A 14,362-nucleotide genomic window follows, 5' to 3' on the forward strand; every position below is an offset into this window, starting at 1 on the left:
AACCTCCAAGGATGGAGAGTCCACCACCTCTCTGGGTAACTTGTTCCAGTGTTTTATTACCCTCTAGTGAGAAAATTCTTCCTAATATCTAACCTAAACTTTCTTTGCTGCAATTTGAGACCATTGCTCCTTGTTCTGTCATCTGCCACCGAGAACAGTTTAGCTCCATCCTCTTTTGAACCCCACCTTCAGGTAGTTGAAGGCTGATATTAAATCCCCTCTGTCTTCTCTAGACTAAATAAACCCAGTTCCCTCAGCCTCTTCTCATAAGTCACGTAGCCCTTAGTTGTCCCAGTGTTAGCTGGCACTACCCTTTGACAAATTAAATGTGGTCATTGTCTAAGGCTAGTATCACTGAAGGCAAAAGGCCAGAATCATGCTTGATGTCAGTGGAGATACTCCAGGAATGACCCTGACCTGCACTACATTGCAGAAAACAATTATGGGCATTTTTAAAGGTTGTGAGAGGGGAAGGCTAATAACAGAGACATGTTTACATTTTATTTTGAAAGGACAATTACAGGCTGTGGTTTGGCACCTATTCTGGTAATGCTGGTGACGCCCTGTCTGGTGGGAGCAACTTTAGAGAACAGTGGTCTGCATCACACAGTGGGATGCAGTTTACCACATCAGACAAGGATCATGATAGATTCTTAACAGGCAACTGTGCAAAGGAGAACAACTGCGGTTGGTGGTTTAACAGGTATGGAAATAAGTTTGATTTTTGTCTAACACTCAGTGGTACATGTGGAACGAAGTATGACTGGGCTGCTTTAAATTTACCTGCTTTAAACTTTAAGTGCTTCAAGGTATGTTGTCTATATGTACATTCTACCAACTCTCAGCTGAGCTTGAGTGCGTGAGGCACAAGTATTCCTGCAGTGGAATGGGTACATGTGCAACTCGTTGAAGGAGAACAGCATCCTTTTTTCAGTAGGATTCCAGAAACAGAGGTCACTATAGTTTCAGCAGTGACTCCCAGAAAGCAAGCATAAAGGGAAATACCCTGTGCACCAAGGGTTGTCATTCTGAACTCAAGGTGCTTTGGACTGGATCCAAAGAAGGGGCTATGCACTAACCACAACTGTTAGATGGAGATCATGGTAAGGACGTTGTTCTACTGTGGAGTGACCAGTTTTTGAACAGCTCACCGCTATATTTCGAGTTACATTCATTGGCAATGATTAATAACAGTTAAGTATGGCTGGCCTGCCTCTGTTCATGGAATACATACTGAACGCAATGGGTTTTTTGTCCTGCCTGTGAAACATTTGACAAATCAGGGCCTTCATTTTATATTAAAACTTTAAAGGCCAGACCCTCAGCAGGTGTAAATTAATGCAACTCCATTGAAATCAGTGAAATTACATATATGTAATGTGATGGCCTCAATTTATACCAAATAGGAACTGTACTTTAATACAAAGATGCAATGACTTTCATCTTAACTTTAGTCTCTCTTTTTTCCCCCCACATCTTTAATTCATGTAAGATGCCATGCAGCAAATCTCAATGGACAATATTATAAGGGAGGAAACTACACTGGACAGCAGGATAACGGAGTGGTTTGGTCATCCTGGCATGGGTTCTGGTACTCATTGAAATATGCGGTCATGAAAGTTAGGCTTCCATCTTTTGTCAACATAGCGAGTGGAAGTGGTGAGAACAGTTAGGACAGTGAGAACCTGCATCTTTGGAGAGCGCATAGAGGGGAAAAGATTTTAAAGATTAAGGACCAGCCCACCAACTGCTGTAAATGAACAAACCTGCACTCTAGAAAGTAAAGCTTCATCCGTTTCTACCAGCTGAGGATCAAGGCACAAGTTCTTACAGCACATCAGTTGTTTGATCTTCTGGAGAACATAAGGCTCTCTTTCATTCATGGTAAAACCAATGGAAATGCTTCAAGTTTCTTTTCCAGAGAACTCTGAGGCTTTGGTGGAGAGTGCTTAACCAACACCTTACAGGATACACTCTGCACCTTGCAGGACCAAAACTTTCTCACCTTGATTTCAGTGGTCAAGTGAGATGAGCAGTTTGAGAACCTAGAAACAGAACAGGGTGGCAGAGATCTGCAATTCAAAGCTGTCAGCTATAGGGAGGGTCCAAATTCAGATTATTTCTTAAGTGCTTTTTACAATGCTTAAAAGGAAGGCAAATATTCTTAGGATTTTTTAAAATTCAATTACACTGTGTTCATAAATTCTCATGCAGTGTGGTAGACAATTTTATACTCCAGAAAGTGAAAATGATTTGAAACACAAGCCAGAGTGTTCACTTCCACTTCCTTATCCAAATAAGAGTGAAACAAAAAGAATGAGCAGCAGAAATAAATGACCATAAGAAATATAAGGCTGAAAATTACTTCTCACCAATAATTAAGTTGTCAGTAACAAAAGTCAGGAATGAAAAATAATTCGGGCTTGACGCAAATGATTTCCCTGCCATGTAGCACAAGTCTATATTTTGTATTATTATAAATATGATCTTTTAAACTAGTTGTTCTTTTCAGTTTATTTTACATTTAGATCAATACATGTCATAATTTGTATTAAACATCCATAAAATATGAATTAAAATAATCTGAATGGAACATTATATTGCATCTGTCCTTAAACAATACTGAGATGGAGAAAGATCTGGATGGAAAGTCAGGAGTTCCTAAGGGAGGTGATGCTCCAAGACATTTAACTCACATTCTTGTCTCTGGTTCTAGTGATCTTTTTCAGGGTCCATAAGACTAGCTTAATTGTTTTGAATTGAGCAGCATTAGAACAACTGTAGAGACTTACAGAGGTTCAGTATAAAATCTGTTATGTTCAGCCTCCTGGTGGCTTATCTAATGTTTTATCATAACTCCCACACCGGACATATAAGGACTCTTACACCTGTTTAGAAAAGGCCTAAATGACATCCTGTTTGAGATGAGGGCCAAAGTTGCCTCAGTCAGCAGTGTGTTCACAAGTGTGGCTTAGGTCAGGAGGCTGCATCATAGCGTGAATGCACCGAAAGCCTTGACTCCAAGCATATCAAATACTCGTGTGAAAGGAGAATCACAAATGGTGCCAATATTTACTCTTGTGACTAAAGGGGTCGGAGTGGAGTTGAGCACTAGCGCTGTTCCTTTCTCTGTTCCAGTAGTTCTCAATCTTTGTAGACTCAAAGTCCCCTCGATAGACTTGAGGCATCACCCAGAAAATGCCAGCTCTTCGTTTTCACTCTATTTTTTATTATAGAAAAAGAGTAGTTTTTCTGTTGCAAAGCACTCAAAAAGGCCACAACAGTGGATTTGTTTGAAATCTCTTGGTTTATCTGATGAATTGTGTTTGCAAAACACCCTGAGGCACTCTTGAAAAGATCTCAAGACACCCTGAAGTGCCGTGGTACTCTGGTTGAGAATTACTGCTCTATTCATCTTGTACTTCTCTGGAATAAGTCTTAGTGTGGGTTCCTAGGTACCTAGAGCATTGTGGTAAATCAGAGGTTATCAAAACTGGTGCTAGCTTATGAGTCCCTATCAACCTTAGTTTTAACATACAGTACAACTGGGCTGCCCTTGGCAGTATCCAGTAGCAATGAGGCAATTTCTATCAATGCAGAAAGCAGGAACTAGGTCAAGTGCAATATTTGCTTGCCAGCAGTCTACTCAGGAAGGTGCTAGCACTTCTAATGAATACTACTGCTCTAACCAGCTGCTGGAGACATTTCTCAGAACAGGATTACAGAAGGATAGTTATGTACAGCAGGATGCTGAAATTAATGTCAGTGCCAAAAAGCCAGCGCTATGCTTGCACAGATGATCACTGAGCAGCTGAAAGTGCTAAATACAGGTAAAATCCAGTCAATAAAACATTGTAAAACATACGACTGACTTAGAACAAGATCCTACACAGCCAAAAGAGATTTCAGCCCCCCCCCCCCCGAATAGTATTCCCACTTCTACCTATCATTCATTTTTATCAGAGACAAAGCTAGAGGGATCTTGGGAGGTTTTCCAGCACTTTGTCTAGGGATTGTAATGTCTAAGACAAGTGAATAAGAAACATTTTGCTTGTTACACAGGGCCAAGAGTCCTGCTGACCTAGTACATATTTGATCCAAGTTAGGAAGCTGTGCTCATATATACACTCTTGCTGCAGTCCATCAGCATGCCTTTCCCAGTAGGACTCAGGTAGTACAGGTCCCTGCTTTGGAAGCCTCGCTTGGCCAGTTGCAGATTAAAATAGTCCTTGGAGCTCTGCAGTTCTAAATTAGACAGATCGCTCCTCTGAAGCGACAACAGACTGCACACGATCTGATTTACTTTGACATACAGTTGGGAAATAACCTCAGTAATAGTCTCAAGGCTTGATCTCAAGCCCACTAAAGTCAGTGGAAAGACTTGATAATTTGGATGTGTTCTGGACTGGTCCTCCAGCATGAATGTGTTATGAGACACTTTGCATAATAATCACTGTAGTCTTCCATTTTCAGGATGTTATTTAATACAAGCCTAGTCTTCACACAATGGTACACTTGTGAAAATCCAATTCTGGAATGGCCTGAACTTTTACAATGCTGCATATTGGAACAGGCCTTGAGAAAGAGATGACTCCTATCGTAGTGCAAGCTATACGTGTCCTAATGGCAGGTGGGAAGATGTTGCACATTCCAGATGAAGTCTGTGCAAAATGAAGCATTTAATCACATTGAATCAAATCCCGAGATCATTGCTCTGTTTGTGCTATTGCAATGAGCCATAGCAAGATGTGCAAGAGCTGATGATCAGTGTTCACCCAGAGCATATCAGCATGGTACCTACCCTAAGCAGGTGTGCCTTATTATTATGCTGTCATTTTCTTAATAAAAACTGGGTATATTTGTAAAATGAAAAATAGTTCCTTGTGAAAGGATCAGAAAGAGTAGGATGGATATAACAGTGTAAAAGCTATGGGTGCCTATAAATGTTCAGGGGTGGTGAGGGACCACTGTAATTACAGGGGTATCCCAAGAGTAGCACTAATTAAAATGGCTCACTGTCACGTGTATTAAGCCCTCCATTTTTTAAAATGACCACAGGGCGCATTAACTAAAGCTCATTTGACGAGCTTTAGTTAAAGCACTGCTGTGGCCATTTTAAAACATGGGGGGAGGGGGACTTAATACATGTGATGATGTGTCAATGCTGAAGCGTTCTAATTAGAATGTGGAGCAGACTCAATTAATCGATTCTGTTCTGATTAGTTCTAATTATAACGTGAACCACCACATCTATAGGCAGCCTACGACTCTAATCCTGCAATTTATGAAGTATGGGCAACAGGGAAGTCACCATGTACCTGTGCATTGTGGGATGTGGGAGCAGGGCCTTGATTCTGAATACTGAGCAATTCCAAATGTGGGACTGGGGCTTAAAAGTGACCAGGGGAGAACATAGCCCTGAACTGTGAAGCTTGACCCTTTGTGGGAAGGGGCGTTTCAAGCCATCAGTTCCCTCAGCCTCTCTCTTCTCCACACTCTCATTCTTCACTTCCCATCTCAGGTTTCTTTTATTTTCTTTGTTTTTCCCACGAAAACCCATTTAACTCATTTTCTCTATGCCTCTGAAGAGGCTTTTGGGATGCTTATGGCATGAGTATGCATCCCAAATCACACTGACCCACCAGCCACTCTTTGTGTCTCCATTTTTTTCTCTAATTTTGCTGAATAAGCTCTGAATATGAGTAGCAGTGGCCACTCCCACTGGTATAATAGCTTACTTGGAAATTATATCATTTATTGAGAAATAAAAAAAAATCCATTAAGCTACTCAGTGACAGGTTCTCCAGAATCAACAGATCTGGGCATGTTCACTCACTTTTCACTTGTTTGCAAACACATAATGATGAAATGAGTGTTTCATTTGGCTGGTTTTGCTCATTAATTATTTTTGCCTTACTGTACTATTTATGTCAATATATTTAAGCAAAAAAATGAAAATAGAAGGAAAATGTCAAAGGCAAAGATGGTTAAGATAAAAGGTGGAAAGTAACAGGTCCCTTTTTTCAGGAACACGAATACTGCAACTTTTTTGAAGATACTCAGAGTTGTTACTCAGTGAAGTTTCTTTAACCACATTTAAGTCCCTATTCAATTCATTTTCCACAAACATTTGTGCAATCCTGAACTTGCTTAGCACCCGTGCTGGCAGCAAATTCAAAATCCTGTATGTGATGAATTACAACCCCCCCCTCACCCCAAATGCTTGTATGAATGTAACCCATGCTCATTCCAGAAGAGTCTGTGCTCTCATCTTGTCCATGAAAGGAACAGCATCATGTGACTTCTTTGATCAATTGCAACCAATCAGTGCCATCCTGCAGTGAATGTTAAAGACATGTGAAAAGCTGTTGGCAGCCAAGATAAAAAATGGTGAAATGTGTTAATTCACATTGAACAATGGATGTTTAAGGAAATCACAGTCTGCTGGTGTTGGTCCATCAGCAGAATCAGCAGGTAAACTGTTTGGCGTCAATGGAAATTATTTATGGAGCCCCAGTGCTTTACATGATGAAATCTGCCATATCATTTCTATGTCAAGGTTTGATTTCCATCTGTTTGCCCATGGAATGCAGGTTTTAGATGCATGCATGAAAGCACTTCCCTGTAATTAAGATGGAATATGCTCTCACAAGTCAGTCCTTAGGACTTCCCTCTGCCTCCAAAAGAAGGAACCTGGTTTCCATTCTTGCTTTCATAATAAACCAACAGGTTTTGCAGGTCTTTTCTTGCACACACCCTTTGACAGTGTTGCAACAAGTCATTCAGACCACTAGTTTCTCAATACTTAATGTACTCGTCTCATCTTCTTCATTTGAACCAAAATAGCCAGGCAGGTCTATCATCCACTGCTCTGATTCAGTTAAGCCAAAAGTGGAATTGTCATAAAAGGCAAAGTTGGGGTCCAGTGGGAAACTCTGGCACTTGTCCTTCCTGTACTGAGCAGGGCTAATTGCAGTGCTTCTTTGCTTATCTTGGAGAGCTGAAATAGTTTCTTTCTTCCAAGATCCTCTGTGATTTGGTGAGGGGCCTCTCCTACTTCTGCTCAGTTCTGGTCTGCCTGGTCCTTTCTCCTGACCTACAAGCTGACGGTCACTGATCAGATCCAGCTTCCTCATTGGAGGGCCTCCTTTGTGCTGATGTTTTGTGCCACAGCTCTGTGGTTCACACATTAACACAGTGGTAGGTGACAGATCAAGCCTTTCTGAAGTTGTATTGGCACCTCTAGATTTAGGCCGGATCCTGTCTCCCAGGCCCTCATCCCATGTTCTGGTCCTGGAACTGTAGAGGGGAGCCTGCCGTGGGGTTAGGGTGGACATGCTCCTTTCCCTGAAGGGCCTGGCCTTTTTAGTCTCATGGAAGCTGGCTGTTCTTCTAAACTGAGTGTTCCTGTGACAGCCTCTGTCCAGCTGCTCCCCTCTGCTGTCCTGGAGTTTCAGGTGAGCTTGCCTTATCATAGTCTGAGTTGGGCTCATAGCAGGGTTGCTTTGTGAGAGCATAAAATCCATCCTCGAATTAGACCTGTCCCCTGGAAATCTGGGTTGAGTGACCCGCTTGTCCAGGAATGGAGATTTGATCCTAAATTTGTTTGCAGCAGCCTCCTCTTGGTTTTCTGGGCCCAAGGGTAGCACTGCAGTGGCATCAACAACTGTGTCAGTCAGAGGAGCCTGAGATACGTGATACACCTTTGTGGTTTCAGTCAGGCCTTTCTTTTTCATCTCCTTCAGCTGCTGCTGTGCAAGGCGGTAGCTGAAAATTGGAGGGATTATTTTCTGAGCATTCGCCTGAATATTCTCACTGCCAGAGGTGTTATCGTCTTGAGCAAACTGCAGGCTCCTCCTGCAGGTCAGAGGGATGTTCACAGGTGCCTCGCCTCCCTCAGAAAAGCTTTCCCGCTGCTTGCTCCCTTGGCAGATGTTCTCCTCGTCAGAGTTCTTCCGGCAGCTGGGCGAGTGGATGGGATTACGCTGCACGGAGGCACTGCACTTCTGAGCCCTGCACAGCTTCCTCCACAGTGTGATGAGCACAGTAGCAAAGATTATAAACAAGCACAAGGAGATGCCCGTAATGGTGACTATATTATTAGCTTTCTGGTCCTCTCCCATCTGGATGGATGGTGGTGTTGGAGGCTTTATAGCTGTAACATAGAGGGACACATCATGTAACCAAACTGGCTTTTTCATTGGATGTTTGGAGTCTTAAGCAAGTGCTTTAAAATTAAGGAAAGAAAAATACAGAATTATAATTCATGTTTATAATTCATGGGCTAATTTTTCTGATGTAGTATGCATTAAATGAGTTTAGTTTAGCTCACTATTCTCACCTTCAGATAAAAAGTGATAAGTCCTGGTTTGCAGAAGATCTACCTACTTAATCCTGAAGACCTTTCAAACAGCACTTGTTACCCACCTTTCCTAGCCTTGCTGCCCTTCATGATGATGATGTCACTGGGATATTTTAAATGCCTGACAATAAAGGGCAAGGTTGGAGTATCTCCAATCCTGTAGGAAACATTTTGCAAGACTTTGAAGGCACACAGGGGCAGCGTGATCCACAGATCAGGGAGTCAGGCTCTGCCACTGGCCTGCTGGATGGCATATGGCAAGTCCCTTCATCTCCCTGTGCCTTGGTTCCCCCAACTGTCAAATGAGGATAATAATACTTGTGCTCCTCTGTCAACCAAATAGGGAGCTACTGATGATAAGGTCCATAAAGGATCTAAGAATGTACTGATATATGAGGTTGGCCTCATGATTCAGTTAGGTTGATTTTAGTGTTTACTCCAAGTACATGTCTGACAGCCCTTGGGGATGACAAGACAGTGTAAGTGATGGCAGCACAATTTCCCATCAGTGGTCTGAGACATTTTCCAATTCTTCCCCCAGTTTGAGCGTCACACTGATTTAAACTCTAGCATCCACAGCCCTTAAGATACTCTGTGATCATGAACTCCTCAAACCATTTTAGACACATAAATTAAGCCTCACACCAGCATGAGCATTATACCAGAGCTACAGAAGAATAAATCAAAGCCCAGAAAGGTTGAACAATTTTGCCCCAAATCACCAGCAAGCCAGTCACAGAACCATGTACAGAATGTGTGAATCCTGGCTCTGAATCTACCTTGCTAGCTACTAGACAATACTCCTTTCCTAATCTCTTTCATAAGTGGCCAAGCATTCATTTCACCCGAGCGACCAAACTGCTTTCAGATGGTAAGGATTTCTAGTTGCTTCTGACCAGCCCAGCATATGAATCAGAGACCTAAAAGCCAACAGCTCAATTAGCAATGTGCTAGTCCCCTATCCTATCCAGTCCCTAATCACTGCGGTTACATATATGCTATGATGAGTACACTATATAAATCCCCAAAATGTTTCTGAGTGTACAATACTGCTCAGATGATGGGAATATAGATACAGAATACACAGGTACAGACACCAATCTGAATGCATACTCCAGAATATAGGGAAAGACTTCCTCCCTCCAGCTCTTTGTATAATTCCTCCTTGATAATTAGCCTGCTGTCTGTGTCATTTTCAATGCTCAATACAAAGAATGAGATAAAAGGGTGTCATGGTCACTGTTTTTCATGAAGTCTGGCAGTTTTTCACATGGTCAAACCTACATTCATTCCTAATACAAAAGTCTCAGAGGAAAGAGAAGATGTTACGCTTAGAGAAGATTGCTGAATCTTCTCTCTGTAACCATAGTACTCCCTGGGGCCCAGAAAACCTAGAGGAGGCCTCTAGCTCTGTGAGGCCAGGGTTGTTACTGAAGTCCAACTCCCAGTGGTGAACTGGGAGAAAGGAGGAAAAATCTGGACCTGAATGTTTCTAGTTATTCCTTCTTCCTTCTCTCCTAATTTTCTTTTCTCTTTGCTGTTACAGTGTCTTGTGATTTGTTTTTTCTCCTCTTCAGCCCATCAGCCTGGATTCCAGGCCTCTGTGCTGACTCCTGTTACTCAGCCATTTGCTCCATCTACTGGACTAATGAATCAAGAGACAGTCACGATGGATACCAACTCTGCTGAATGGAGCATGGGAACAGCAGACTGGTTGGAGGCTGGCACTTGCAGCACCCAGAGATAAAGCTAGCTCACAGAATGAGATCATCTTTCGCAGGCCGCTCAAGGATTATTATGAAGGGATTAAACAATTTGGCAGAAGTGCAGGAAGAGGAAACATCTGTTAGGGAGAAACAGTATAACTTGCATACAAGCCATTCTGTGGGAAAGCAAATGGGTACACACTGATTAACAGACTAAAGGGAAGGAGAGCAGGATGGTAAAGGGGAGAAAAATGAGCCAAAAGAGGGTGGCTATAAGTCCAACCAAGTAATCCTATTCCACCACTACACAAATACCTCAAAGCTAAGTAACTGGAGGGGACAGAACCATACAGCCTTGGTGCCTACTTTAGAAAACACACAACCATCCCAACAAACACACACAGCAATCTCACAGTGCAGCAGGAAAGTTTGCCATGACCTAACCAGAGCACTGGCATTGAGAACATGCTTTCAGCTCTAGCACATTTTCCAACTCTGTGACCAGTTCTTCTAACATGTCAGATTTCTGCAAAAAAAGACCATTAATGTGTTCAGTCATACAGTATCATTAAAATATATATAAACACTGGTCTGATGCCATACATATATTTCCCTCAACCTGATCTTATTCAGTGTCTTAAAATAGTGATCATTTCGGAGAAGTTTTTATTGTGCTGGTAACGAATTTTATTCCAGGGTGCACCTCTATAACAGTCCAACACTCGCTTTCCCAGCAACTCCTGGAATAGGATAGTTATAAAGACTGAGGATACAGTAAGTTCACAGAAGGCCACAGCCAGCCCTTTGAGCCTGCAGAGCTACGGCACCTTGGAAATTAGCCTCATTTTTAGAAACACAGCTTCTTACTCTTAGCAATAGGAAGACAGCCTCCCACCTGATCCAGAGAGGTGGGAGCTCTGACCAGATTCTGCAGAAAGATGGGAGGATGGGACAGTACAGCTGCTGATTGTACTTTGTGTCTTGCACCCCGAGGTGGCTGTGCAGGATGTACTGGGCACTGGATAGCACCAAGCCCCCTAATGTCATAAGTACGTGTTTTATGGATGACACAGTCCCTGGTGGAGAATCCTTGATCTGTTTTCATAGTTGGCAGTAATTTTCTAATGCATGGTCCAAAATAGGTTAAAATATCACATCCCTGTTCAGAAGCTCCCTGAAGCTGGGCTCTCCGCAACTCTTCTTCAGAGAGTTTCTTTACCTGAGTAACTGCTGCAGACTGCACCAAATTCAATCCATGCATGAGTTCACTGGCTCAGTAACATAATCCACTCCCAACACTCTCTTCCATGCTGGTAGATTTGAAGCCAGTGTGGAATCCACCTCTACGGTACAGAGAGGGTGCAGACTGCCCCCTGAGTAGCACAGCCTATGTCTCCCTCTTACCCACAAACATGCAAAAGGACTGGACAGCCAAGGGCTCCATGGCATTAGCCAACTGGTGGAATTCAATCCAGGGAGGAGATCCTAGTTTCAGTGACGCCAGTGGAAGTTCTCCATTGACTTAATGGAGCAAGAATTTCATCCCCGATTAATTAAATCATTACAAAGACAAGTCTAACTGGTTTGGTTTTGCAAACCTATTATAATGGGACACCTTTTGTTTGAACTATAGAAGACATGCAGTCAAAGGCAGAAGCTTAAAGGAAAGCAGGATTACATACAAGAGCATTCCTCTAGAGAACACAGTGAAGCCTCTTTTGGTGCGCCAACACAGCCTGGTTCTGCCGGCAGTGATGAGAGACATTCTCTGTGTCGCTCCCGCATGCCATCCCCACAGGTCACGCTGCATGGACTCCAGGGCTGCCACATGCTCCATGTTTCTGTGGATGCAGGAGAGGAGAACAATGAGGAGTACGGACTGATGCCCTTCACCTTATGGTTAAACAGTCACCTATCCTGTCCAGGAAATATGTGAGAAGCAAGGATTCTTTCGGTGATATGTGATATGTTTTATTGGGCCATGTGTAGTGTTGGAAGAGACAAGGATGCACATAGATTGTACTTGCTTCTCCCCAGGCCTGAAGAAGGGGACTTTGTGTCTATAAAGTTGTCTAATATCCCTTTAATTTATAAACTTGGTCCAAAGGATATCCCCTCAAAAATACTCTTGCTTTCTTTTTATAGAAACATAAATAAAAAATTGCAAATCATGACACTGGAAAACACCCCGGTGCCTCACCCAGGTTCTAATAAGGGCAGGGGCAAAGCTCCCATGGTCTCCAAGTTTGAGCCCTTGTCTCTTAACTTCTATTCATAGAATTTGCCCAGAACAACAGCAAATTGAAATGAGCCCACAGGTCTTTCTAATGATGTAGTAGTTCATATATTTCACAGATCCCAACTCCCACCTCACACTAGCATAACTTTTATTGACTTATACAGTTACTCCTGATTTGTAGTGCTGCTTGAGCAAAATGAGTCCCAAAGGACTATTGAAAAGCAATATTGGTTCCCTTTTTAGCTTCTTAGTAAGCAAATGTGTTATTGAACAGCTACTGTGACAGTTTATAGCTCCCTGTTGTTTTATTGCTGAAGGGTACTCAATAATTTAGGATGACACTTTAGATGTAGTTGTTTTTGTTTTTTAATGAAAGAACATTCAGATAGGGAAAAAGATGCTGACCTCACAGAAAGCGAGACCAGTTTTTGGCCAAGTGAGGGTGGGGCCATTATAGAAGCTGTGGGAAGCTCCTATTTAAGGGAAATATTTTTGTGATTTGTTTCAAGGAAAACAAAAGCTGCTTTTGATTTGGCTTTGAAAATTCTCATGCAGTGGTCATAATCTAAACCTCAGAGCACTGAGAATCTTAGGAATTTGTCCCTGCTAATAAGAATTGGCTGGCTTACATGGCTTGCTTTAAAATGGACCAGAAGCAAAACCAATACACTGACTGATCTATTTTCACTGTCTAGGAGCAAAATGAAAAAAAGAAGTACATAAATTATAAAAAATAAAACAAGTTATCTTCAATTCTCTTTGTTTAACAGTATATAGTGTTGCTACTACTAACACAGATCATAAGATCTGTTTTTTGTTTCATGATTCTTAAGCTGCCTTGACATTTTTTTTAGTTCACAATTTATTAACTGTTCTCGTCACTGAATGAATCAAAGAATGCTGCAGGACAGAGCAGTTCTGCAGTTTCATGTTCAATTAGGTACGGTATGGCTCATGCTCCATTATTACTTTTAAATGGCTCAAAGGGATTCAGTGCTGCTGTGTTTGAATTAACTGTTTTAGGCACCAATTGTACAAACATTTGCAAACAACCAGTGCCGGTGCCTTTATACATGGGAGTAGAATTAGTGACCTCATGAAAGTGCTCCTGTCTGTAAAGCTACTTTCCTGCTCCACTGACAGCCCAGCTGAGAAGCATGACCCCCCACCCACCTGCTCCTGCTCAGCATTTGCCAAACCCAGAAACAGGGTGGTTAAGTCTCCCTGAGGCATCCCCTGCTACTACTCTCAAGGATGCCAGAGAGAGGGCTTGGGTACTGACATGGGGGACCATTCCCAGGGTGTTTCACAGCCTTATTTCTAGGTTTGGTATGTGCAGAGTTGGGGGTTGGGCTGGGTTTCACAGCAATGCCCTCAGGAGAAAGGAGCAACGCTGTTCTATAGGAACATGTCTATAGGCTAGCAATACAACAGCTAGCATTACATGTGCAATTTCAGGCACCAAAAGCTGTCTAACAACAGTAGCACAGGGGTTGGTCCAGGTTACTTTAATGCAAGCAGCAGGGTAAATAAATCTGCCCACTGGTCTCCACACTGCCATGGCTGGACTGCTCCCTGCTTCCATGCTCATTGAAAGCAAGGTCAGGCAGGTCTTCCTATACTACCCTGAAACCTGCAATGCAGATATATTCTTAGGTACATCTCAATTTTATCCTTATTAATTGCATTAAAATGTAGGCCTGATCCTGTGAGATGGTGAGTGCCTTTGTCATTCACTTCAGTGGGAGTTGAGGGGGTTCAGCAAATCACATGGTAGGGGACCCATGGACTTAATAATATACCCGCGGTTTAGATCAGAGGTATTTTCTAGATCTGATCCTCTGAGGTGCCTGTTACCTTCAGCTCTGCATTGACAGCAGCAGGAGCTGAAGGTGCACACTTCCTTGCACAAAGTGTTTTGCACCTTGCCAGTCAGGGGCTCATAATCAAACTCTCTGTCACAGCAGGCGAGCAGGCTATTACCCTGCCTCTGTGCAATGTACAAAATCAAGCTTCTGTGCCTTGCTCTGCAAGCTTCTGGAATTACAAAATCAA

General features: G+C 42.6%; 2 protein-coding genes across 7 annotated transcripts in view; one reads left to right on the top strand and one right to left on the bottom strand.

Moving 5' to 3' along the window:
- LOC109302527 (fibrinogen-like protein 1) overlaps positions 1-3,922 on the top strand; it is a 30,340-nt gene extending 26,418 nt beyond the window's left edge. For all 4 annotated transcript variants that reach the window (XM_019524094.1, XM_019524095.1, XM_019524096.1 and 1 more), the window contains 2 exons: positions 513-703; positions 1,493-3,922. In XM_019524094.1, the coding sequence (XP_019379639.1) occupies positions 513-703; positions 1,493-1,673 (372 nt within the window). In that variant the 3' untranslated portion in view covers positions 1,674-3,922. The remainder of the gene's footprint in view (positions 1-512; positions 704-1,492) is intronic.
- A 1,300-nt stretch (positions 3,923-5,222) lies between these two features.
- The window catches only part of THSD1 (thrombospondin type 1 domain containing 1), a 40,504-nt gene continuing 31,364 nt past the window's right edge, over positions 5,223-14,362 (bottom strand). For all 3 annotated transcript variants that reach the window (XM_019525444.1, XM_019525443.1, XM_019525445.1), the window contains 2 exons: positions 11,751-11,909; positions 5,223-8,155 (listed from right to left, as the gene is read on the bottom strand). In XM_019525444.1, coding sequence (XP_019380989.1) covers positions 6,783-8,155; positions 11,751-11,909 — 1,532 coding nt within the window. In that variant the 3' untranslated portion in view covers positions 5,223-6,782. The remainder of the gene's footprint in view (positions 8,156-11,750; positions 11,910-14,362) is intronic.

Source organism: Gavialis gangeticus, unplaced genomic scaffold (genome assembly GCF_001723915.1).
Source record: "Gavialis gangeticus isolate Ggan-Ray unplaced genomic scaffold, GavGan_comp1, whole genome shotgun sequence".
NCBI classification, from domain to species: domain Eukaryota; kingdom Metazoa; phylum Chordata; order Crocodylia; family Gavialidae; genus Gavialis; species Gavialis gangeticus.